At 42.3% G+C, this 26,316-nt stretch overlaps 1 protein-coding gene across 1 annotated transcript in view; it reads left to right on the top strand.

The window, feature by feature from the left end:
- ARHGAP35 (Rho GTPase activating protein 35) overlaps positions 1–26,316 on the top strand; it is a 96,166-nt gene that overhangs the window by 25,281 nt on the left and 44,569 nt on the right. Inside the window, exon 2 of the mRNA XM_035120790.3 lies at positions 2,769–6,663. Within this exon, the coding sequence (XP_034976681.1) occupies positions 2,827–6,663 (3,837 nt within the window). The 5' untranslated portion in view covers positions 2,769–2,826. The remainder of the gene's footprint in view (positions 1–2,768; positions 6,664–26,316) is intronic.

The following is a 26,316-nucleotide window of genomic DNA, read 5'->3' as shown; positions in this document are numbered from 1 at the left end:
CATTTTTATAAGAGTTTTTTTAGGGTGCTTTGTAGGGATAAAGCCTCCCAAGGTGAATTATGTAACAGTATTTTAAATATTTTTAAATCACTAAGCAAATATTAAAACAGTTCTGGGAAGAAAAGAGCCACTTAAAAGCAAGTAGTTATGATACCACAGTAATATTGCTCAAGAATTTACTTGGGCCTTTTCACACTTTTAACTTGTTGTCATCCTATTAGACTGAGCCTGTCAGTTCAGGGAGTACAGTTCATCCTCTTGATGAATGGAATCACCAGCTATTAATCTGGTACCATTCTTTACATTAAACAACCCCCCCCCAAAAAAAACCCCAAAGAGGTCTTTGGCTTGGTGCATTTGGTGTTGACAACATTGTGTAAATAAAACATTAAATATGTTTGAGTAGAGGGGGAGAGTAAGGAGTGTATGCTTGTAGTAGTAGTTTCATTATTTCTGTCTCTCTAAGGCTGTGTTTTAAGTGAACAGCTTTTCTTGCTGTTCTCCAGGACAGAACTTTCTCACTCTCATTGTTGGTGATGGACTATTTCAACAGAGTTTTGTAGTGAGGTGGCAAAGAGAGTTTATAGTTTGCGGACATGCGGCTAGTACCCACAGACCACATGGTGTGGCAGTTAATAGGTAGTTAGGATGATTTCTCATTGATTGTGATTAGTGCTTGGTTAGTAACCACTGCCAGATAAACTGCAGAAAGTAGAAACACAGTTGTCCATCTAAACCTTTACTGTCATAACCTTTTGCCTGATGAGTAAGAATTGCTCTCCTTTTGTAAACTAGCTTATCTGCTCAGATTTTCTTGAGAATTTGTTGTTTCAGGAAATCTGGAAGTGGTCTTGCCTCATGTTCCCATACGTGTCCTATATCTAGAGCATTTGAAATCACCCCAAACAAGAGATACCTAGATGCACTGATAAATCTGGGTTGAGTAATGCAAGAATTTTCTCCCTCAAGGAAACATTTGGAGCATTTTGGGAATATTGCCAGCTGGATTTTGCAGTAGGTAGCAATTGCCAAAATTCAAGTGTTGCTAAAAACCCCAAATTGTCACAGTGGAAAATATTAAACTGTAAATCTAATCACATTACTGTTCATGACTGGGGACTTCAAACATTTTTAAAAAGTCACCAAACCCCAATATTCTAACACACGTAATGAGCAATTTTGGTCCATTGCAAAGAATGTTGGGTTTGGGAGGCTTCAGTTCAAATTCTCTTGTGTTTTAGTGGCCTTGGCCAATAAGTTCCTCATGGATGCAGTGGCCATCTACTTTAGTTATTTTGAAGATGAGCAAGAAAAACTATTAAGGCAACTTACACACTGAAAATACTCCCCCCCCCACGTGCCTCAAGGCAGCATACAAAGCCTATATATGTACATTTGCTGGGGGTGGGGGATCCCTTGAAATATGACAGTGACAGAATATATTGTTCATTAGAATGCTCACTTTGTTCACAGCTACATCGATTTCTGTTTTGTCAATTGCTATGGTGCTTTGGATACTGCCTAGAACAATTGTTCTGACTGTGCACCAGTCGAGCTTTGGTACATAGTTCACATTTTTAAGCTTCTCCTAATAACATGAACAAATTCAAACAACAAAGTGATAGTCCTCTTGCAAGGACTTGCTGACCTTGAGCAATATGAGTAGACAGACATTCTGCAAAAGGAAATCAGAATACTTAAGGGTATGTTCTTTCCCTGCCAGGGCATCTGTGCCTCCAACAGCCTTCCAGCAGGTGAATGTTCAACAGGTCCAAATTTGCCCTTTTGATGCCAAAGAAAGCTTCACATGTCAATTTCTGCCTGTCAGAAAACCATTTAAAAACACAGGACTTTTGCCAAGAGAAGGTGACTTCAATATTATATAGGATAATTGTCCACACAGCTCCTATCTTGTGTCTCCATGGTCCCCCCTTCTGTCCCTCATTCTGCTATCACTTCTTTCTGGCCCCCAATGCATTCCCCTCCCCCTACAGAACTGGCAGAAGCAATGAGAGACAAGCAGTGGGCTAATATGCTTAGTACAAGGCTTATCTCAAATGGAGCCCTCCATGATACTTCCCCTGCGTTAAAACAGGGCTGCATTGTAGAGGCTGTGGGTGGGGTTTTCTTCTTGCATCGTACCATGAAGAAAAAAAATTCTTGGAAGGGTCAATAGAGCTACTTCCTAAAAGCTGTATGCAAGTCTTTTTCCTTTCCATCCTTCCTAAAATCAAGAGAACTGCACAAGCAGCTTTTGGGGTATTGCATTGTTGGGTCTTCCAATTGCTTCCTCTTTCTTCCTGGTGCAAAGCAAGAAGGGCAGCATTCCTGCCTATAGAGACAGTGCCTTGGAAGCTGTTTGTAATATAGAATACTTATTAGCATTACTAGCACTCAGGTTTGCGCCCCATAACAGGGAACCCATTTCCTTTTCAGGACAGAAAGGGGAAGTGGAAAAAATGCCTGTGGAACCGACTGCCCCCCCTTTATGCTGCTTTTAAAATGAGAAAGGATATTAGGGCTGTAAAGAGGGTTGTACAAGGGGTGTTCTTTACTTGTTTCCTGGTAGTGTGTGTGAGAGAGAATTCCAGGAGCAATTTTCAGAACACAGCCTCAAAGTCAGTTTCTATTTTAATATTTGTCTTCGTAATACATTTAAAGCATAACTTCTCTTTTTATCTCATGTTTGTGCTAAAGATCTTTCTTAAAACCATACTAGTGCTATACCTTTAATCATCCTAAGACTGTGTTTGTTTTCTTTTCTCTAGGGGCAAATGCTGTCTATCCAGTGCTGAGGATCAGTGAGAACTGAGCTGCTGATGGCACATGCAGCAGGGAAATAGCCACCTTCACTGTCCTGGAGATGATTCACCTGGATCGCTAACAGCCACCCAGTCATTTTTGATATTGCATGGGAGTGCGGCAGACTCTAATACTCTAGGAAGAAGCCGAGTGTGGCAGGATGTTTGGATGATGATGATGGCAAGGAAACAAGATGTTCGCATTCCCACCTACAACATCAGTGTGGTGGGGTTGTCTGGGACAGAAAAAGAGAAAGGGCAGTGTGGCATTGGGAAGTCTTGCCTGTGCAATCGGTTTGTACGGCCTAGGGCAGATGACTTCCATTTGGACCACACTTCGGTTCTCAGCACCAGTGACTTTGGAGGAAGGGTGGTTAACAATGACCACTTCTTGTATTGGGGAGATGTTGTGCGTTCTTTGGAGGACTGTGTGGAATGTAAAATGCATATTGTGGAGCAGACTGAGTTTATTGATGACCAGACTTTTCAGCCCCACCGCAGCACAGCCCTGCAGCCCTACATCAAAAGGGCGGCTGCGACAAAACTCGCATCAGCTGAAAAGCTCATGTACTTTTGCACTGATCAGCTTGGGCTGGAGCAAGACTTTGAACAGAAGCAGATGCCAGATGGGAAGCTGCTGGTGGACGGCTTTCTCCTCTGCATCGACGTCAGCAGGGGTATGAACAGGAACTTTGATGATCAGCTCAAGTTTGTTTCAAACCTGTACAATCAACTCACGAAAACTAAAAAGCCCACTGTGGTGGTTCTGACAAAGTGTGATGAAGGAGTGGAGCGGTACATTAGAGATGCGCACACTTTTGCCTTAAGCAAAAAGAATCTCCAGGTGGTGGAGACGTCTGCCAGATCCAATGTGAACGTTGACTTGGCTTTCAGCACTTTAGTGCAGCTGATCGACAAAAGCAGGGGCAAAACTAAAATTATCCCTTACTTTGAGGCTTTGAAGCAGCAGAGCCAGCAGATTGCTGCTGCTAAAGATAAGTACGAGTGGCTGGTGAGCCGCATTGTCAAAAATCACAACGAGACTTGGTTGAATGTCTCACGGAAGATGCAGTCCTCCCCTGAGTATCAGGATTATGTGTATCTGGAAGGGACGCAGAAAGCCAAGAAGCTCTTCCTGCAGCACATTCATCGCCTCAAACAAGAACATATAGAGCGCAGGAGGAAGATGTACCTTGCCTCATTGCCCCTTGCTTTTGATGCCCTTGTTCCAGACCTGGATGAAATAAACCACTTGAGCAGCATAAAAATGGAGAAGCTGCTGGAGACAAAACCAGACTTCTTAAAGTGGTTTGTTGTTCTTGAAGAGACCCCCTGGGATGCCACCAGCCATATAGATAACATGGAGAATGAGCGCATTCCATTTGACCTGATGGAGACTCTGCCTGCTCAGCAGCTCTATGAGGCCCACTTAGAGAAGTTGAGGAACGAGAGGAAAAGGGCAGAAATGAGAAGGTCTTTCAAAGAGAATTTGGAAACTTCCCCTTTCATAACACCAGGAAAACCTTGGGAAGAAGCTCGCAGTTTCATCATGAACGAGGATTTTTATATGTGGCTTGAGGAGTCTGTCTACATGGATATTTACAGTAGGCATCAAAAGCAAATTATAGAGAGGGCCAAGGAAGAATTTCAGGAACTGCTTTTAGAATACTCAGAACTGTTCTATGAACTGGAGCTTGATGCCAAACCAAGCAAGGAGAAAATGGGTGTCATCCAGGATGTGTTGGGTGAAGAGCAGAGATTTAAAGCACTACAAAAGCTGCAAGCTGAACGAGATGCCCTGATCTTGAAACACATTCATTTTGTTTACCACCCAACAAAGGAAACCTGTCCCAGCTGTCCAGCTTGCATAGATGCTAAAATCGAGCACTTGATAAGTTCCAGGTTTATCAGGCCATCTGATCGCAATCAGAAAAACTTGCTTTCAGATTCCAATATAGATAGAATCAATCTAGTCATTCTTGGTAAAGATGGACTTGCACGTGAGCTAGCAAATGAGATTCGAGCTCTTTGCACAAATGATGACAAGTATGTGATAGATGGGAAGATGTATGAGCTCTCCTTGAGACCTATAGAGGGTAATGTCAGACTTCCTGTTAATTCTTTCCAGACACCAACATTTCAGCCGCATGGTTGCCTCTGCCTTTATAACTCTAAGGAATCTCTGTCTTACGTTGTTGAAAGTATTGAAAAGAGCAGAGAGTCAACCCTTGGCCGAAGGGACAACCACTTAGTTCATCTTCCTCTGACTCTGATTCTGGTCAACAAGAGAGGAGATCCCAGTGGAGAAACACTACACAGTTTAATACAGCAAGGACAGCAGATTGCCAGTAAGCTACAATGCGTCTTCCTCGACCCTGCTTCTACTGGCATTGGATATGGGCGTAATATTAATGAAAAGCAGATCAGTCAAGTTCTGAAAGGCTTGCTGGACTCAAAGCGAAACTTAAATCTTATGAGCTCAACAGCAAGCATTAAAGATCTGGCCGATATTGACCTTCGGATTGTCATGTGCTTGTTGTGCGGAGATCCTTTTAATGCAGATGATATTATTCTACCTATTCTTCAGTCCCAAACCTGTAGGCCTTCCCAGTATGGAAGCAGCAATTCTGTCTTACTTGAATATCCCATAGGACCACACAAGAGGCGTATAGAACTCTCCTTGCTTTCATACCATTCCTCTTTTAGCATTAGGAAAAGCTGGTTGGTCCATGGCTACATTTTGTTTTATTCAGCTAAACGTAAAGCATCTTTGGCTATGTTACGTGCCTTTCTTTGTGAAGTGCAGGACATTATCCCTGTTCAGATAGTGGCACTCACTGATGGCTCAATAGATGTTTTAGACAATGATTTAAGCAGAGAACAGTTAACTGAGGGAGAAGAAATTGCCCAGGATATAGATGGAAAGTTTACAACCATACCTTGTAGTCAGCCTCAACATAAACTAGAGATTTTTCATCTGTTTTTCAAAGATGTGGTGGAGCGAAAAAACATCATTGAAGCTACCCACATGTATGATAATGCTGCTGAAGCATGCAGCACCACAGAAGAAGTGTTCAATTCACCCCGGGCTGGCTCGCCTCTCTGTAATTCAAACCTTCATGATTCAGAAGAAGATATTGAGCCTCCAACCTACAGCCCTTTCAGAGATGACACATCCATGCCCAATTTGTCCAAAGATCTTTCTAAACTTTCCATGGAGTTAGAGGGGAATGATGGTCTTTCTGTCTTTTCTGCTATGAGCACTTTTGAAAGCAAATTGAACAACAAAGTACCTCCGCCAGTGAAACCAAAGCCCCCTGTCCACTTTGATATTAAGGGGGACCTCTCCTATTTGGATCAAGGGCATAGGGATGCACAGAGGAAGTCCATGTCTTCTACCACGTGGCCACCTACAGATGGCTTTGACCCTTCTGATTATGCGGAACCCATGGATGCAGTAGTAAAACCAAGAAATGAGGAGGAAAATATCTACTCTGTGCCTCACGACAGCACCCAAGGCAAAATCATCACCATTCGTAACATTAACAAAACCCAGTCCAATGGCAGCGGCAATGGGTCGGACAGTGAAATGGACACAAGCTCCTTAGAACGAGGCCGGAAGGTGTCCATCATTAGTAAACCAGTGTTGTATCGGACAAGATGCACGAGGCTTGGGAGATTTGCCAGTTACAGGACCAGTTTCAGTGTAGGGAGTGATGATGAATTGGGGCCAATTAGGAAGAAAGAAGAAGACCACACTTCCCAAGGATATAAGGGAGATAATGCCGTCATTCCATATGAGACTACTGATGAAGATCCAAGGAAAAGAAACATCTTACGTAGCTTGAGGAGGACAACAAAGGTAACTTAATACTTATGTGTTTTTAATTTTAATTTTCAAGGTTTTTTACTAAGATAATCAGAGTTACAATAGAGTACAAACATTCAAATTGTATGAAGTATGAACAGCTCTCTTACCTATTCAGCAGTATATGAGAGAAAATTGTAAAGGATGCCATCAAATTCTTTCCAGGGTTTGTTTGGAAACTGAAAACAAATGTGCATTTTCCTTTTCTTTTTCCTTTTTTTTGGGGGGGGGGAATATTTTCTGATGACCTTTCCTAATCAAGATGATAGATTAGATGCGTCTGCTTTATAAGGGTGGAAAATGTGTTGTAATGAAAGATTATAAATTGTTTCCCCCCTTAACATTCCATTTTTCATTTCAAGTCCACCTTCTAAAAGCAAATTAGGAACAAGTAGCAGCTGATTCCTTCTTATGGAGTAGAGAATTTTGAAGAACATTTGTCTGGCATGCAGTGTGAAGCTTGTGTTTAAACTTACTATTTGGGAGCTTCATTGTTGTTCTAAAATTGAATGACTTGAAATATCCCATCCAGAATGTGCAGAGAAGCCAGTCAAACAGCAGCTTTTAATCTTGTAAATAGGATATGTGGAAAGCTATTTTTCATGTAAGATTTATCTCTACATTTCAAACTTTTCTTTCACTGAGTTATTTTCTTAATTTGGGTTTTTTCCATTACAACACAAACAGCTACTGAACAGAAGTAGGTTCATTTCTTTTATGCAAAGACTTTTGTCTCTTTAAACAATGTCGTGACTGCTTTGCAAAACAGTGGTGATTTCATACTTGCAGCAGCTGTCCTCTTGCCAGCAGGGTATACTTCTCTTCATTGGCATTAGAGCCCTGTTCCTGGAAGAGAGAAAAAACACAAAGGCAGACTGAACTGCTAAAACCCCTTTTGAGGAAGCTTCAGTAGTAGCTTGGAGCTTTCTTTTTCTTGCAGGTTATAGATAGATAGATAGATAGATAGATAGATAGATAGATAGATAGATAGCTTCAGAATTCTGTAATGACATAATACATTGGGAGCTGGAAATATAAAAAGTTAAAAGCCTAATTTCCTCTTTCTGAATCCCACGATGGTTTTCTGCATCTCCCAGTAGGAAAGCAAATGTTAATAAGAAAGAATGTGAATGCCGTTAACTCTTCTGGTGTAGACAGTGTGTGCAAACCACAGCTCCTATTTTGAACTTCCAGTAAAAAGAGAGTAGACTTGGACGTGCAAGGGAGACTGGAGGTCAGCCCTCTAAGTATTTTCATGAAGCGTAGAAGTAATATCTAGAAGTGTTAGCTTACCCCTCAGAAAACAATCAAAAACTGTGACTGGAATGCATTCAAAGGCCGAGGGGAAAGGGTTGGGTTGAAGGTGCTAACCTACTGCATAGCCAGCAGAGGGAGCACAAATTAACTGCCAGACATAACTTGTAAAGCTTAAAAGCTGATGCAAGAACAGTAAATTGAAAGCTTTTGTGAATTTCAAGCCTTGTTGGCAGTACTTGCTTAATAGAAAAAAAGACAAATAGGAGGAGAGCTGTACTTTTAGGTAATAAATAATGGAGTGGAGTGAGCTCTTGGTGGCATCTCACTTTTTAAATAGCATATTCATTCAAGTTAGGAGTGTTAATATTTGAGCTCTTAAGGAAGGTAGCAACAGGCAACTTTCTCAATGGGTCTTAAAATATGAGGCTATTCAATGTTTGCATGCTCTGAAAAGCAGCCTTGTTTAAGCAGCAGCACCTACTCACCAGTCTACTAGGAAAGCCTGGAAGTCATCACAGACATGCTTTCTCATCACCTGGAGTGGTTTGTAGCTTCAGCAACACTAACAACTATGCAGATCTGCAAGTGGTAATCACAGGAAGTTTAATGCTAAGTTTGATAACCAAATAAGGTTGGTACAGACATACTTTTTTTTTTAAAAAAAATGAATAGTTATTCCTTTTCAATGTGTTGTGAATCGCCCTGAGATGTGTGGATGAATGGCGGTATACAAATTTAATTAATAATAATATTAATAATTAAAAAACCTAGCATGTCAGGCAGTGTTAGAATATGAGATACAAAAGCTAGGAACTAAATGGCACCTTAAACCTAGGTTATGGGTGCAGCAACAGAATCCAGGTGCACTTTTTATAACAAGCAGTGCTGAAAATGAATGAACTGCAGCTAAAATATTGTGTTGATTTTTCGCATGGTGTAGTCCTTCCCCTGCCCACCGCCCCAATATTCTTAAGAGGGTCTCTTCTCCAGTCTTCAGAGAGTAGCTGGAAGTGGGGAGGGAGAAAAAAGCCCTCCTTTCCTTCTACTCTGTAGTTTTAATCTGAAATCTTAGGCACAGTACTGCGCCCAGAGCTCAGAAACTGCTCGCATTAATGAAATTCCCTGTCACAAAATGCACTTAGAACAATGGGAGTTTTGAGCACTGATGTTCTGCATTTCCCTCCCTCCAAATTCTCTACCTCAGTTGGTACTTAACTTAAAATTATCCCCCATCTTTTTTGCGACCCTGGTCCAAAGCATACACAGCAACAGTTGCTTTTTATAATAGAAAAAGATGTTGAAAGATCTATTCACAGAGCTCCCATCTCATATGTTGTTTGACTCTCCATCTTCTGCCTCAGTGTCCCATGTATTTTCACTGTCAGTCTAGACTTAAATTTAGCAGACATCTTCTGAGTACATTTTTGTCTTCAAAGAGCAATCTGTAGAGCTTAGGTTCCAAATTCTGCAGATTATTTTCATAACATCTCATCAGATAGTACAGCTTGCTCCAGGGCAGATGATATTACTTGTACTTCTTCAAGTGTGTTGGAACAGTAGCTTTCTTCCCTGGAATCTTAGATTGTCCTAATGGGGCAAAATGTCTATCAGGAGTGCAGAACTTTTTCTGACTACCCTGTTTCTCCAAAAATAAGACGTAGCCATAAAATAAGCCATAGCAGGATTTTTAAGCATTCAAGGAATATAAGCCATACCCCGAAAATAAGACATAGTGATAGGCGCAGCAGCAATGCTGGCCACGGCAGGAGGAGGAGGAAAAAATAAGACATCCCCTGAAAATAAGCCATAGTGTGTTTTTTTGAGGAAAAATAAATATAAGACGGTGTCTTATTTTCGGAGAAACACTGTAATGGGCCAGATCCTTAGCTCCCTACCCTTAAAGGGGCAAATTTTACAGATGGGCAGGGCTGCTTACCTGTCAGTCACCTGATGTTATTATAGTGTTGTTGGGTGATGTTGCACTTGGAAGTCCCAAGTGTTGGGACTTAAAAGTGCAGCTTAGGACTGCTTGAGAGCCCTTTTTGCAAACAGTCCCGGTTTGCAAACCAGAGGTTTAAAGAACCATGCAGGTCTGTTTGCAAAACTTTCTGAACAACTTTTTGCTACGTTTCCCTGTTTCCAGCAGGGGAACAAACACATGCCGCCAAACAGCAGGATTGAACTCTTTGCTCACCAGTTGCTAAACAGAGGGTTCAATCTTAATGGCAGCAAGGGTCTGCTTTGCCCCACCCTTGCCCAATATGTTCCCTGCAAGGATTGAATACCACTCTTCTGCCCATCAGATAATGGCACCCAGTGACATTAGCTGATGAACAAGTGGGCATTGTTTAAGGAAAATTGCCTTGTAGGCCAACTTGGACCCCTTGTTTGATCATGAGTCATTTGTGGGCTGGAGGTTCCTCATCACTGAAGTAAGCACATGTTCACAAACTCTTGGAAGGGATATGTTGGTAGAGATGATGGCAAAGTTTCAAATTGTAAGCTTGGTCTGTTCTCTGGCTTAATTTATTCCTCAAGCTTTGTACATTTATCAGTGACGCATTGCATCCTTAACAGCTCAGCTGTGTTCTGTTAATATCGTTACACTTTCCTCTTTTATGTATGTGCATTTCCCTCCCCAAAATCATTGCCTATACAGTCATACCTCGGTTTAAGTACGCCTCGGTTTGAGTACTTTCAATTTAAGTACTCCGCGGACCCGTCTGGAACGGATGAATCCACTTTCCATTACTTTCAATGGGAAAATTCGCTTCAGGTTGAGTACTCCACGGACCGTCTGGAACAGATTAATCCACTTTCCATTACTTTCAATGGGAAAGTTCGCTTCAGGTTAAGTACGCTTCAGGTTAAGTACAGACTTTCGGAACCAATTGTGTACTTAAGCCGAGGTACCACTGTATTTGCACTAGGCAGTCTTCTAATCTTACTATAACACTGCCCCTGCTACATGCGTAGATTCTTAAATGCTCTATTGCCTCTATCAGGTCCCTGTACACGGATTTCTTCTTGTTTCAATCACTTTGATTTTTTTTTTTGATTTTTTTTTAGTAATAAATCTCTTCCCCTTTCTATCTGCATTCTTAGGCCACAAGTTTAGTAGCTGACTCAGCATATGGTCTTAAGCCAGTTGTGTACAGAGACAGTAACTTAATTTTATCTAGATTTCTCTGTTAATGGCAACAAAATAATACTGCATTTTTACAATGAACTATAAACTGCTTAGTCTAGTAGGTCAGTTGGACTCCGCTATTGATCACAGCAAGAATGTTACCAAATTTCACTGTTCCGAAATTAACTAATTGGCTATGGCCCAGATCATTATTGAAGCAGGTTTGTAGCACACACCTTCCCATTGGCACTAATTGATCCTCATGTTGGCAGTCTCCTTAAGTTGACCATGAAAGCCTTATTTGGATGCTTAGCTCACTTAATCTATGTCAAGATAGTGAAAACCCAGAACTTCAACATTCAGTTTCATCCAAAAAATATTTTAGCTAAGAACATTTATGACATAGAACAGGCGTTTATTTCCTTTTCTGTACTCTAACCCTGCTGAAGATAGTTCCTCCTACTGTTGTTGTTGTTGTTGTTGTTGTTGTTGTTGTTGTTGTTGTTGTTGTTGTTGTGTTGTTCAGTCGTGTCCAACTCTTCATGACCCCATGGACCAGAGCACGCCAGGCACTCCTGTCTTCCACTTTCTCCCACAGTTTGGTCAGGCTCATGTTGGTGGCTTCGAGAACACTGTCCAACCATCTCATCCTCTGTGCTCCCCTTCTCCTTGTGCCCTCAATCTTTCCAAACATCTGGGTCTTTTCCAGGGAGTCTTCTCTTCTAATGAGGTGGCCAAAGTATTGGAGCCTCAGCTTCAGGATCTGTCCTTCCAGTGAGCACTCAGGGCTGATTTCCTTCATAATGGATAGGTTTGATCTTCTTGCAGCCCATGGGACTTTCAAGAGTCTCCTCCAGCACCATAATTCAAAAGCATCAATTCTTCGGCGATCAGCCTTCTTTATGGTCCAGCTCTCACTTCCATACATCACTACTGGGAAAACCATAGCTTTAACTATATGGACCCTGCTGAAGATAGTTCCTCCTACTAGAATGTGTAAAACTAAGAATATAGTCCTTTTGAATAAAATGTCTCTTGGAATCATTCTGCATTTATTAGAATTATGTCATTGTAATATGGTGATTGCACAGTGTAGAGTGGTAGTTAAACTGGGTTACAGCTCCCTGTTGCCTTTGACATGCAACTCACATCTCTGTACTGGTTATGAGCTTCACTGTGTGAATTGCTCTTCAGAGTACAGTGGTCCCTCGACTTACGAATTACTCGACATCCGAACGGAAACTGTTGGCGGTTTTAAATGCTGTTTCCTCGACTTACAAATTTTAAATGCGGTTTCCTAGACTTACAAATTTTTCCGATTTTTTTTCCGTATGGGAAACCGCTTTTCGACTTATGAACTTTTCGACCTACGAATGTGTATTCGGAACGGATTAAGTTTGTAAGTCGAGGGACCACTGTACTTCTTGAAATTGTTACAAAGTGATCTAGTGTTCTCACTGCCCATGTTAATACATAATAAGTCAGACCTTCTGCCTTAACCATAGTTTACTGTGAACCACTACTGTGCTGGCACACATGCCTCAACAATTCCTGCTCTGTGGAATTCCTATCTGTGGTCTGAACCACAGATAGTTGCTTGTTGCTCCCTAGCAGAGCAGTATCAGCAAATCAAAAACAAGCCATGGTTTAAGGCAGGGGTCAGCAATCTTTTTCAGCCATGGGCCAGTCCACCATCCCTCAGACCATGTGGTGGGCCGGACTATATTTTTTTGGGGGAAATGAACGAATTCCTATGCCCCAGAGATGCATTTTAAATAAAAGCATGCATTCTACTCATGTAAAAACACCAGGCAGGTAACGCGCCAGAGATGCATTTTAAAGAAAAGGACACATTCTTCTCATGTAGAAACAATATGTGGGCCAGATTTCAAAGGCGATTGGGCCGCATCCGGTCCACGGGCCTGAGGTTGCCTACCCCTGGTTTAAGGTGAGCTAGCAAATGTGGTTTGTTAGGAAACATAAATGTTATGTCAAATTTCAGGCAATACTCACTTCTTTTTGTCCCCCATCCTCCTGTCTCAGTCAAATCTATACTGTACTTCTTTCTCAAGCTCCTCCTTGAAGAATTAAGACAAAGAAGGGTATGTGAAATGGTCAACCTCAGTGGTTCCCAATTAGCTAAGTACTGCGGACCCCTTGTTTTTCTAAAACCCAAGCCATGGACCCCCTACTTTTGAAAAGTTTGATATATCTGTGGTAGTTTTTGTTATGTGAATGGTGCCACAAACCCCCTGGGTGGGTTACCACCAATTGGGAACCACTGGCCTACCCCATTAAACATTTGGTGGATACTTGATTGTATGATGAATATGATGTGTATTCTTTATGCACGGTTTCCCACACCCTTTTCTTATTGGCTACGAGCCAGGAAGCAGGAGTCCCAAGGCAGGTTCCAAATGAGTCTCTAACATATTGATAAATAATAAACAGCATTCTCTGCAGTCCTTTTGCTGCAATCCTTTTAATGCTGGGTTGAGGTTCAGGCACCTGCTGCTTTATAGAAGCTATAAGCATGCAAGAGGAACTGGGAGGCTGGCCTGCCATTTAAAGACAATGCAGTGAGTATGAAGAAAAGCTCCATTGTGTTGGATAGTCATAGATCTTCAAATGGTTCTGCTTAGTGCTTCAGTAGTACTGGTGGTGAAATCTATGATCTGGCATATGTGATTGCATGTGTGTAAATGTGTAGCGCAGAGAACTCCTTAATGTTTTTTTCTAGTTAAGAATTCACTAGCCTAAATGAAGGTAATCTCTGGAATAGTGTTGCTTTCTCTTCGCTGGACTGCTTGCTGCTGCTGTGTAACATTTTAATGGCTCCCTAATGACAGACACATGCCTGGCTGAGGGTAGCAGACTCAGACATCTGGCAAGCACTGATGCGATGGTATTTCCAGCAGGGACTTCTTGCTTTTAACCCTTTTGATGACTGAGGCATTTGTTCAGTCCCTGGTTGTGATTATGAGAGTTTAGGAAGTTGCCTCATACAAGGTAAAACTTTGTCTCTGTAGGCCAGGTGACTAACCTGAGTCCTCTGTAGGCTCAGGTGACTAACCTGAGGCCCTCCAAATGCTAATGGATTCCACCTCCCAGCAGCCCCAGTCAGCATGGGAGATGTACTCAACAACATTTTTTGGGGGGGGGGGGCACAGATTAGCTATTCCTGATCTCGGCTCAGTGTTGTCTACTCTTGACTGGCAGCAGTTCTCCAGGGTTCTCAAGCAGGGGTCTTTCCCATCACTTGCTGCCTGTCCCATTTATTTATGCCAATACAATCCAATCCAAATAACTTTATTGTACTAGCCATTGGCCATGACAAATCTAAATAAAAAAATACAGGCAAAGCATAACTTATAGTCTCTATTTAGTTGAAACAAACAAACAGAAATCCTTCCAGTAGCACCTTAGAGACCAACTACCGGTAAGTTCGTCATTGGTCTCTAAGGTGCTACAGCAAGGAATTTTTTATTTATTTTTTGTTTCGACTACGTCAGACCAACACGGCTACCTACCTGTAACTAGTCTCTCTTTAGATCTCTGCCTCTCCATTACAGTTCACTGCTATATTGTCCAGGGTTTCCTTTCTGATCCTTTTGGCTGCCAAAAACAGTATTTTTGCCCTCCCTACTAACTGAAGCTATTGAGGCGGCTTACTAGATATTTGAAACACAATAAAATAGATAATGACACAGTAGTCACTGCAGCAGGGCAAAGGTGTGTGTATGTAAGGCCCCCCCACCCCAGTTCTCTGATGTTCAAACAAACTGCATTCTGCAACTGAGTCTCCTGGCCTGGAACTGGCTGTTAAAGAAGGCCAGAACCTCCTTGCCGGGTGGCGGCTGCTGCTGTCTTTCACAGCCCTGGGGGCTGATGGAGGAGCTGCTGGTGGAGCAAAGATGTTAAATGCCTTCCTCTCAGTTCTCATATGTTCTTTTAACTGAAATTGCTGGGGATTGAAACTTTCTCTGCCAGGCATGTGCTCTGCCACTGAGCTTTCAGCCCTTCCTTTATTGTGATGGAGTGTGCATTTTTATTCACATTTTCATCTGTTTTGCTGGGGCCTCAAAGCAGAAAGCTGTGTGCAGGTCTTAAATGTTCAGGAGCAGGGGGAGCTTGGCATATATTCTGGTGGCTGCATGCCATTTTTGCCCATGCCTCCGTTTTGGTCAAGTGTGTAGCTAGAAAAGGTCATACAGTGGTACCTCGGTTTACGACGATGATCCGTTCCGGGGAGCCGGTCGCTCCCCGAGTCCATCGCTCGCCAAAGGCACACTTCTGCGCATGGCGCCGATAGAGCGCTTCTGCACATCCACGTGCGCGGGAACCCAGATGTAAATACTTCTGGGTCCACGGCGGTCGCTCTCCGAGTTTGTCGTAAACAGAGGCGGTCGCAAACTGAGGTTCCACTGTAGCTACATTGAGCCCTTACACTAGTTTTGTGATTTGGTCTAGGTTTTCATTCCAAGTTAGATAGTTGTGTCTTGCTCCCTTGGGCAGCCTGGCCAGGGAAATGAGGCTGGAATCCCAAGCCTGTTTCACTTTATAGTCAGCCTTGAAGTAATAGCTGCAGAGCACTAGGTATTCCATCACTTTTCTACTAATGCTTCTGTTGGCGAACAGAGAGAAATGTTGCCAGTTGATTGAACCCCCATGCTTTTGCCACTTAATATTGCATCCCATTTACTACTTTAAGAAGCAGGGGGGAATTCATAGCTTTGAGATTTGTATTAGACTTTCCTCCTGCTGTGCTGTACATCATTAAAATGATGTACAGTGTGAAAGCTTTTCACTGATTTGAGTCATCACAATTATAACTCTCCTATCTCATCTCGGCACTAGTTCTTTTTTCTTTTCTTCTGCTGAGGTGTTGATTGCAAATCATCAGTGCTTTTAAAAGGTAGGTTTCCTTTTGCTGTTTCTTCCTTTTGTTGTTTCTTAAGGCCATGATCAAATATATAGTCCTGTTTGCATTGCCTGCTGGATTTGTTTGCGTTGGTGGGGGAACTTCTGTAGCTTTAGGCAGTACATCTTTGCATTAATGCGGCCAGCTTCCTAAAGAGTTAGTTTAATCTTGGTACATAATCTGCCATGGGGGACTTAACTTCTGGCTCAACGAAGTTTTTTATATGTCCAGTGTGAAAGAATGAGCAAAAAAGTGTGTGGCAAACTGGAGTTGGGCCAACAAATTGAAACTGAATCCAAACAGGATGGAGGTGCTGTGTCTTCAAAGTTCCTGAGACCAGGAAGCAGGAATACCACCTGTCCTGGACAGGTTTGCACTCCCCTGGAAAGAACAGGTGCATAGCTTGGAGGTGCACCTTGATCCACCATTGCTTGGGAGTGCCTATTTCAAGCTACAGCATTTCCTGGAGGAAGAGAAGTTTGCAACAGTGATCCCTGCCTTGATAATCTCCAGATTGGACTATTGCAATGTGCTGTTTGTAGGCTGCCCTTAAAGAGGGTTCTGACCTTTTTTAACCTTTACTAGACTAAATAACAACTCCCTTCTGCTGTATTGCCATTTTTGGCTGATGTTTGTATGGATCTTAATGTTTCAACTGATAATTTGCTCTAGCATGTATGCTATATAAATAACCCAATCTTGGGACCTTATAAATTCATGCATCACATACTTTATATCCATTTGTAAAGATGCTTCATGTGAAATCGATGTTTCTGTTGTTGGATCTAGCACAGCTGCTCTTACGTTTTTAGGTACTTAAATGTTTGGCTTATCCTGTGAAGTCAAAAATATCAGTAAATATTCCCTAATGTTTAAGGTGCTACTAATTTATTTCTCACACAATGCATAAAGAGATAAAAGGTATCTGAAGAAGTGTGCATGCACACGAAAGCTCATACCTATGACAAACTCAGTTGGTCTCTATGGTGCTACTGGAAGGGATTTTTTTTTAATTTTTTGTTTTGAGATAAAAGGCAGTTTATATTAAATGACAGATTTAATAGTCTTCTTCTTTGGCAATCATTTGTAACCGAGGATTGTCTTCCATGAACACGGTCTTAACAGTGAGACTGTAAGTGACTGTGGAGGCCAATTCTGGATTCACACATCTTTCCACAGTGGGGACATAGGTTTCCAGGTGGGAGTTGATTGTGGTGAGGATTTGCCAAACATGCCTTCCTCTTAGCATATACTGTAACTCCCTTTCGTCCTGAGTTCAACTGTCGTAAAAGTCCATGGCACCTCTGGTAAAGGCTGTTCTCCAATTGGAACGCTCGCTGGCCAGTGTTTCCTAATTGTTGGTGTTTATACCACATTTTTAAAAGATTTGCCTTGAGTGAGTCTTTAAACGTCTTTTGTTGACACCAGCATTACACTTTCCATTTTTAAGTTCAGAATAGAGTAGTTGCTTTGGAAGACTATAATCATACATCCGAACAACATGACTACTCCAACAAAATTGATGTTGAAGAATCATTGCTTTGACACTGGTGGTCTTTGCTTCTTCCAGTACACTGACATTAGTTCTCCTGTCTTCCCAAGTGATATGTAAAAAATTTTTGGGAGACATCGTTGATGAAATCTTTCGAGGAGTTGCTGATGGCATTTATAAGTGGTCCATGTTTCACAAGCATACAGTATAATAAGGTTGATAGTACAATAGCTTTTTAAACAAGCATTTTGGTTTCCCTGTGAATGTCCCAGGCTTCTGCTTTTCAGTCGGGAGAAAGCTGCACTCACCAAGCTCAGGCGATGCTGGATTTCAGGATCAATGTCAGCCCTTTTGGAAGAACCCAGGGAGGAGAAGTGATTGACACTTGTGGCACTGCTGAGTGGTTGTTTAGTGCTTGTTGGTGCAGCACTTTGGTTTTTTGGATGTTGAGTGATAGACCAAGCTATCTGTAGGCTTCTGCAAAGATATTTAGGATGGCTTGGAGGTCATCCTCTGAGTGTTCACACACTACGTTGTCATCAGCTTATTGTAGCTCTATAATGTAAGTTATTGGAGAAGGAACCGGCAAGCCACTCCAGTATCCTTGCCAAGAAAACCCCATGGACAAAGACAACAGGCATATAAAAGTTATGACGCTGGAAGATGATCCCTTCAGGTCGGAAGGCGTCCAGCATGCTACTGAGGAAGAGCGGAGGAGCCAAAGCCGAAAGGTCGCTCAGTTGCGGATATGCCTGGAAGCGAAAGGAAAGTCCAATGCTGTAAAGAAAAATATTGCATAGGAACCTGGAATGTAAGAACCATGAAGGAAGGTAAGCTGGATGTGGTCAAAAATGAGATGGCAAGAATAAATATTGACATCCTGGGCATCAGTGAACTAAAATGGAAGGGAATGGGCGAATTCAGTTCGAATGACTTATCATATCTACTACTGTGGGCAAGAATCCCGTAGAAGAAATGGAGTGGCCCTCATAGTCAACAAAAGAGTGGCAAAAGCTGTACTGGGATGCAATCTCAAAAATGATAGAATGATCTTGATACGAATCCAAGGCAGACCTTTTAACATCACAGTAATCCAAGTTTATGCACCAACTACCGGTGCTGAAGAAACTGAAATTGACCAATTCTATGAAGACTTACAATACCTTCTAGAAATGACACCAAAGAAGGATATTCTTCTCATTACAGGGGATTGGAATGCTAAAGTAGGGAATCAAGAGATAAAAGGAACAACTGGCAAGTTTGGCCTTGGAGTTCAAAATGAAACAGGGCAAAGGCTAATAGAGTTCTGTCAAAAGAACAAGCTGGTCATCACAAACACTCTTTTCCAACAACACAAGAGACAACTCTACACATGGATATCACCAAATGGGCAGCATCAAAATCAGATTGATTATATTCTCTGCAGCCAAAGATGGAGAAGCTCTATACAGTCAGCAAAAACAAGACCTGGAGCTGACTGTAACTCGGATCATCAGCTTCTTATAGCAAAATTCCAGCTTAAACTGAAGAAAGTAGGAAAAACCACTGGGCCAGTAAGATACAATCTAAATCAAATCCCTTATGAATACACAGTGGCAGTGAGGAACAGGTTTAAGGATTTAGATTTGGTGGACAGAGTGCCTGAAGAACTATGGATGGAGGCTCGTAACATTATACAGGAGGCAGCAAGGAAAACCATCCCAAGGAAAAGGAAATGCAAGAAAGCAAAATGGCTGTCCATCGAGGCCTTACAAATAGCGGGGGAGAGGAGGCAAACAAAATGCGAGGGAGATAGTGAAAGATACAGGAAACTGAATGCAGATTTTCAAAAAATAGCAAGGAGAGAAAAGAGGGCCTTCTTAAACGAGCAATGCAAAGAAATAGAGGAAAACAATAGAATGGGGAAAACCATAGATCTATTCAAGAAAATTGGAGATATGAAAGGAACATTTCGTACAAAGATTACCATAATAAAGGACAAAAGTGGTAAGGACCTACAGAAGACATCAAGAAGAGGTGGCAAGAATACACAGAGGAATTATACCAGAAAGATACAGAGGTCTCGTACACCTCAGGTAGTGTGGTTGCTGACCTTGAGCCAGACATCTTGGAGAGTGAAGTCAAATGGGCCTTAGAAAGCACTGCTAATAACAAGGGGGGGGGGGGAAGTGATGATATTCCAGCTGAACTATTTAAAATTTTAAAAGATGATGCTGTTAAGGTGCTACACTCAATATGCCAGCAAGTTTGGAAAACTCAGCAATGGCCAGAGGATTGGAGAAGATCAGTCTACATCCCAATCCCAAAGAAGGGCAGCGCAAAAGAATGCTCCACCTACCGCACAATTGCACTCATTTCACACGCTAGCAAGGTTATGCTTAAAATTCTACAAGGCAGGCTTAGGCAGTATGTGGACCGAGAACTCCCAGAAGTGCAAGCTGGATTTCGAAGGGCAGAGGAACCAGAGACCAAATAGCAAACATGCGCTGGATTATGGAGAAAGCTAGAGAGTTCCAGAAAAATGTCTACTTCTGCTTCATTGACTATGCAAAAGCCTTTGACTGTGTCGATCACAGCAAACTATGGCAAGTTCTTAAAGAAATGGGAGTGCCTGATCACCTCATCTGTCTCCTGAGAAATCTCTATGTGGAACAAGAAGCTACAGTTAGTACTGGATATGGAACAACTGACTGGTTCAAAATTGGGAAAGGAGTACGACAAGGTTGTATATTGTCTCCCCGCTTATTTAACTTATATGCAGAATTCATCATGCGAAAGGCTGGACTAGATGAATCCCAAGCCGGAATTAAGATTGCCGGAAGAAATATCAATAACCTCAGGTATGCAGATGACACAACCTTGATGGCAGAAAGTGAGGAGGAATTAAAGAACCTTTTAATGAGGGTGAAAGAGGAGAGCGCAAAATATGGTCTGAAGCTCAACATCAAAAAAACTAAGATCATGGGCACTGGTCCCATCACTTCCTGGCAAATAGAAGGGGAAGAAATGGAGGCAGTGAGAGATTTTACTTTCCTGGGCTCCTTGATCACTGCAGATGGTGACAGCAGTCACGAAATTAAAAGACGCCTGCTTCTTGGGAGAAAAGCAATGACAAACCTAGACAACATCTTAAAAAGCAGAGACATCACCTTGCCAACAAAGGTCCACATAGTTAAAGCTATGGTTTTCCCAGTAGTGATGTATGGAAGTGAGAGCTGGACCATAAAGAAGGCTGATCGCCGAAGAATTGATGCTTTTGAATTATGGTGCTGGAGGAGACTCTTGAGAGTCCCATGGACTGCAAGAAGATCAAACCTATCCATTCTGAAGGAAATCAGCCCCGAGTGGTCACTTGAAGGACAGATCCTGAAGCTGAGGCCACAATACTTTGGCCACCTCATGAGAAGAGAAGACTCCCTGGAAAAGACCCAGATGTTTGGAAAGATTGAGGGCACAAGGAGAAGGGGACGACAGAGGACGGGGTGGTTGGACAGTGTTTTCGAAGCTACGAACATGAGTCTGACCAAACTGCGGGAGGCAGTGGAAGACAGGAGTGCCTGGCGTGCTATGGTCCATGGGGTCACGAAGAGTTGGACACGACTAAACAACAACAACAAAACGTAGGTTATGGCAGTGTTTCTCTACCTTTTTTGGGCCACGGCACACTTGTTCCGTGAAAAAAATCACGAGGCACACCACCACTAAAAAAGTTTAAAAAAATTAACTCTGTGCCGCCCTATATTATCTGTGCCGCCAGGCTCGTTTGCACTGAGCTTTGGGAAAGAGGAGGAGAAATATTGGTTTCCGGCGGGTCAGTATTGTATATTGGCGGCCGCCAGGCACGTGACAATGCAAATCGCCCTTCTCGTCGCCGCACGTCGCGGCACACCAGCCAGCGTCTCGCGGCACACTAGTGTGCCGCGGAACAGCGGTTGAGAAACGCTGGGTTATGGTAACCTTACTCTTTACTTTCACCTTACTCAAGAGCTTTCCATCTGTTCGATATATGATTTCTGCCCCGGTGGGGAGTTTTCCTTTGACAAAGTGTAGGATCATTAGAGTTGGGGTGATAACACAACCCTTTTTAACACCTGATCCCATTGTGAATGGTTCACTTTGAGAGCCATTGTTATCTGTGATTGTTGCTGTCATATCATGGAGGAGCCAAAGGATGTTCATAAATTTATCTGGGCAGCCAATTTTCAGAAGGAAAGTCCATAGGACAATACAATTTACAGTGTTGAAAGCCTTAATCAGGTCGATAAATGCCTGGTTTTGTTTTGCATTTTTCTTGAAGCTGTTCACCAGTGAAAATTATATCCACTGTCCCCCTAGAAGGTTGAAAACCATTTTGGGATTCAGGAAGGGTTGCTTCGGATATAGTTAAGAGATGGTTTGCTAAGATCCTTGCAATAATTTTGCTGGCCACAGCTAATAAAGAGATGCCTTGATAGGTTCCGCTATCCGTTCTATCACCTTTCTTTAAAAAAAGGTTGATAATTTTTGCATCCTTAAAGTATGCTGGGATCTCCTCTCTCTCCCAGATTTTTTGATGAGCTTGTGAAGTTGTGTAAGTTCAATTCCGCTCACTTTGAAGACTTCAGCAGGTACCGTGTTTCCCACATTTTAAGACACCGTCTTATATTGATTTTACTCAAGAAAACAAGCCTATGGCTTATTTTCGGGGTGTGTGTGTGTGTGTCTTTTATTATTATTATTACTGTAAGTACCCCTCCTCACCGCGGCCAGCATTGCTGCTGCTGGGTCCCACTGGCTCAGGGCGCACAGCACGGAGGACGCCTCTGTCCAAAAGTTTAAAGGGTGTGTGTCGGGAAGTTCCATTGGGGGGGGGGAGTTGGAGGGAGGGAAACGCCGCTGGCCGGGCTCGTTGCCTCTTCTTTTCACGTTGGTTGTTCCTGTAAAATGCTCGCAAGTCGGCTAAGGAGGAAAAAAGGGGAGAGGACTTGCACGTTTTGTCTCCCCGCCGACACCCTTTCCCTCTTTCTTTCCCCTCCCCAACCACCGCCCTGGGAAGCTTCCTCGATCTGGTGCTGGGTGCCGACCCGGCAGGCCGCTTCCTTGATCCGGCGGCCTGCCGGGTCGGCACTGATCTGCGCTGTACGGAGCACTGGATCAAGGAGCCGGTCTGCAGAGTCAGCGCCCAGCAGCGCCGCACGGAGCAGCGCCTCCTCAAAAGAATTTAACACCGGTGAAATTAGCTAAAATGTATAGGATGAGTAATAAAGCATGTTGGAAATGTAAAGATACAGATGGTGAGTTTTACCATATGTGGTGGACATGCGAGAAAGTAAAAGGATTTTGGGAAATGATTTATAATGAGTTGAAAAAGATGTTTAAGTACACCTTTCCCAAAAAACCCAAAGCTTTCTTATTAGGTTTAATGGGAGAGGAAATAGCAAGGGGAGATCAGAGATTATTTATGTGTGCTACAACTGCGGTGAGTACTTTATTAGCCCAAAGGTGGAAAGTACAGGAGATACCGACGATTGAGGAGTGGCAAACGAAAATGATGCACTATGCAGAACTGGCAAAGTTGACCTGCGGGATTCGAAACCAGGGAGAGACAAAGTTCCAGAGGGAATGGAGTAAATTTATTGACTATATGGAGAAGAACTGTAGAAGTTCAAAGACACTTGCAGGACTGAAATAAATCCTACGAAGTGAACTTATCCATGTTTATAAAAAGGAACTGCGAGACAGGAGTGAGAAATAAAACCGAATGATGGGAGGGAAGTCACAGCTCGGTGGAGCAAAAGGCTGAGATGGGGGAAATTAAAATAAAATGTAATCAGCTTTCTGTGGTTGTTTTTTTTGTTTATTTGGAAAAATTAATTAAAATTTTTTATTTTTTTAAAAAGAAATCAGATGGTTCTTAAGAGTCATTTGGAAGCAATCCCACTTAATCTTCAAGGGTTGAGTGTTCATTTTGTGCCTTGGTTTCCTTCCTTGAAGCTTGTGTTGAGGTATAATCTTGATAGCCATCATGGAGCATATTAATCGGTGGTCTGTCCAGCATGAATGGTGATGAATGGAAAGGATAGGGCATAGGCTCTTACTGTTAAGTTTCAATTACCTGGTTTATTTTCTTAATATGCTCTCTAATGTCTTTGGCAGAAAAACTCTTCTGTCATTGGTGTCTGAAAATAATTTGTCACCCCCTCCCCCTGTTGTTGTATTGTTCTACGTATCCTTCTGTCACCAGAGCTCTGGAGGGAGGAAGTTATATGGAAACAGACTAAACAGGAAGTGATCATTTTTTAGCTAGGAATGGGGTATAGACAATGGAGGGGGGGAGTTGGGCGGGTGGGAAGTTTCCTGGGGCCACATGGTTCAACAGATGTCTTCAAGGGAAGCTGTTGGCTAGGAGTGAGTTAATCTCCTCTCTTGAGCTCAAAATAATAGAACACCTGCCCTTGTGTAGCCCTTTTTATCAAGCTGGAAACCTCCTTGCAGTTGAGTCATACACTACATATTGTGACTTTTCAATTAGTGCAGCGCGTCCATCTTCCCCGGGTTTCCTGCCAACTTCCTCATCTGGAGAGAATATTATGAACAACTATTTTTAAGATAAAGTGAATTTTAAAGAAACCTCTTTTTAAAAAACATTATCTGATAACCTGACATTGATAGAGAATGCAATATATTTGAAAATATTGATACCAGGGCTACCCAAACGTCATTGCATGGCTTTCATCTGATGTCCCTGGCAATAGCAACAGCATCATTAGGCACATTCCAGAGCTAATTCATGAGGGAGTACTCTGACTGCTAACTCCTTCTTTTAGTTTTTTTTTTTTAATGCAAATACTGACTACTGAACTTACACATGGCAGCCGCAGCAGGATCAACCAACATTGTTGTGTGTGTTTTCCTTTACTAGAAGTGGGGGATTTGGATTGAGACTTCAGCATGGGGAGTTTAACCCAACTGTGTTGACTACAGATTAGATTTTGGGCTCAGTTCAAAGTGCTAGTTTTTACCTTTAAAACCCGGTACAGCTCAGGACTACAATACCTCATAGACTGCCTCTCCCCATATGAACCAACCGGGACTCTGCAGTCTTCATGAGAGGTCCTTCTCTTCTGTTCCCCACCCAAAGGAGGGGTGGAGGATGGCCAAAAAGGAAAGGCCTTTGTGTTGGTGTGCCTTCCCCAATCTATAAAATGCTTTTCTTAAGATGATGTGCCTGGTGCCCTCTTTGTCCATTGTTAGATTTTGTTGTTGTTGTTGTTTATTTCTTAATGTAGCCCCCTATGGTGGCACACATCTTTTAGTATGGGTAGGACCTGGTTTCTGGATGATCAGTTTCTGTTTATTGTGTTGTCATGGCTTCCAAGTTTTTCTTTTTATTGTTTATATGCATTGTAATTTTATTGTCATATCACTTTGAATTTTTTTATTGTAAAAAGTGACAGATAAATGAAATACTGTATTTTTCTGTGTATAAGATGCCCCCATGTATAAGATGCCTCTTATTTTTGGGGCCTCCAAATTAAGAAAACACCCCTCAGCACTACCCATGTATAAGACGAGCCCCAATTTCAAACCTAATTTTTTCGTAAAAACAAAACAAAACCATGTCCTATACACGGAAAAATACGGTAAGTAACTCTCCTCCCATGTCATGTGTGAACCCGCAATAGCGAAACAGCACAAAAAAGTGATTTTTTAAATCAGAAGTATTTCAACCTTGCTTTTTTGCTGAAAAATGCTCCTAGGGAGACTTACTAAGAAAAAGACACCCCCTGTCTTCAGGCTTATGATAAAAAAACAATACATAGAAGGAAAAGGGATTGGGTGGGACAAGGGGGGAATTTGGAAAGGAAACAGCTTTGGGAACTTCCCACACCCTGTGGTGGCACAGAGGCGCTTGATTCCAAACACACACATGCACACTGAAGTGTAGGGCACATCTCACTTACCACTCCTTGCCATTCAGGGATGCTTTGCAGCTGGCAAGGCATCTTGGCTGAGTGGGGCGTGGTTCACAGAAAGAGCCAAAAGTTGCTGACCTAACAAAGCCAGTAGAATGACTCTTCTTTCCTACTTTCCATCTCTGCCGCAGAGTGGTGTAATAGTAATATCTGTTGTGTCACCATAGGTCATAGCTACAGGAAAAGAGAGCTGCTTCAGTTTCTGGAGCACAGGTCTTAAAGGAAAATTGGCCATGGAAATCCACCTAGGAAAACAAATGAAGAATCCAGCTGAGACTTTAGGTACCATGTACCTTAAGTGTAATGCAAAAAAATGGGAATTGAAAATATAGGGAAACTTGCCTCCCACCCACTTCTGATACCTTAATGGAATTATGACTTTTTCCATACTTTTAGTAGAATGGGAATGCACAAGTGAGAGTGTAAGAGCAAACTGTGGTGGTGGTGGGATTTCAGGTACTCCACTAACCAAGGATTTTAAAATGTTTTGACATTTAACACTTTTGCAAGCCCTATACAGTATTGGTATCTAAAAATTAAATACTTTGGCTGCTAGAGTTTTTGAGGTAACATTTGTCTTTCTGGTGTTAATTGAATTTTATTTGATGAAATGAATTTGATGAAAGGTGGATAAATAGTCTAGTGAAAAGTGGGGAAAAATAATTTTGCAGCCTGGAAAGGACCATAGACCTGTGGGATGGCTCTTGTTCTAGTACCAGAGGTTCTAGCTAGCAGGGAATAGCCAATTAAATGTTGCTGGATTACAGCTCCCATCATTCCTGATCATTGGCCATGCTAGCTGGACCTGATGAGAGTCTAGAAGGCACCACGCTGGCTACTCCTTCACTAGGGGAAGTTCAGCCATACTGTATATTGAGAAGATACATTTGCC

This window comes from Zootoca vivipara, chromosome 6 (assembly GCF_965207765.1).
Source record: "Zootoca vivipara chromosome 6, rZooViv2.hap1.1, whole genome shotgun sequence".
In the NCBI taxonomy this organism is placed as follows: domain Eukaryota; kingdom Metazoa; phylum Chordata; class Lepidosauria; order Squamata; family Lacertidae; genus Zootoca; species Zootoca vivipara.
Note: the sequence above shows the minus strand (reverse complement) of the source record. Positions and strands in the feature narration are given on the sequence as shown.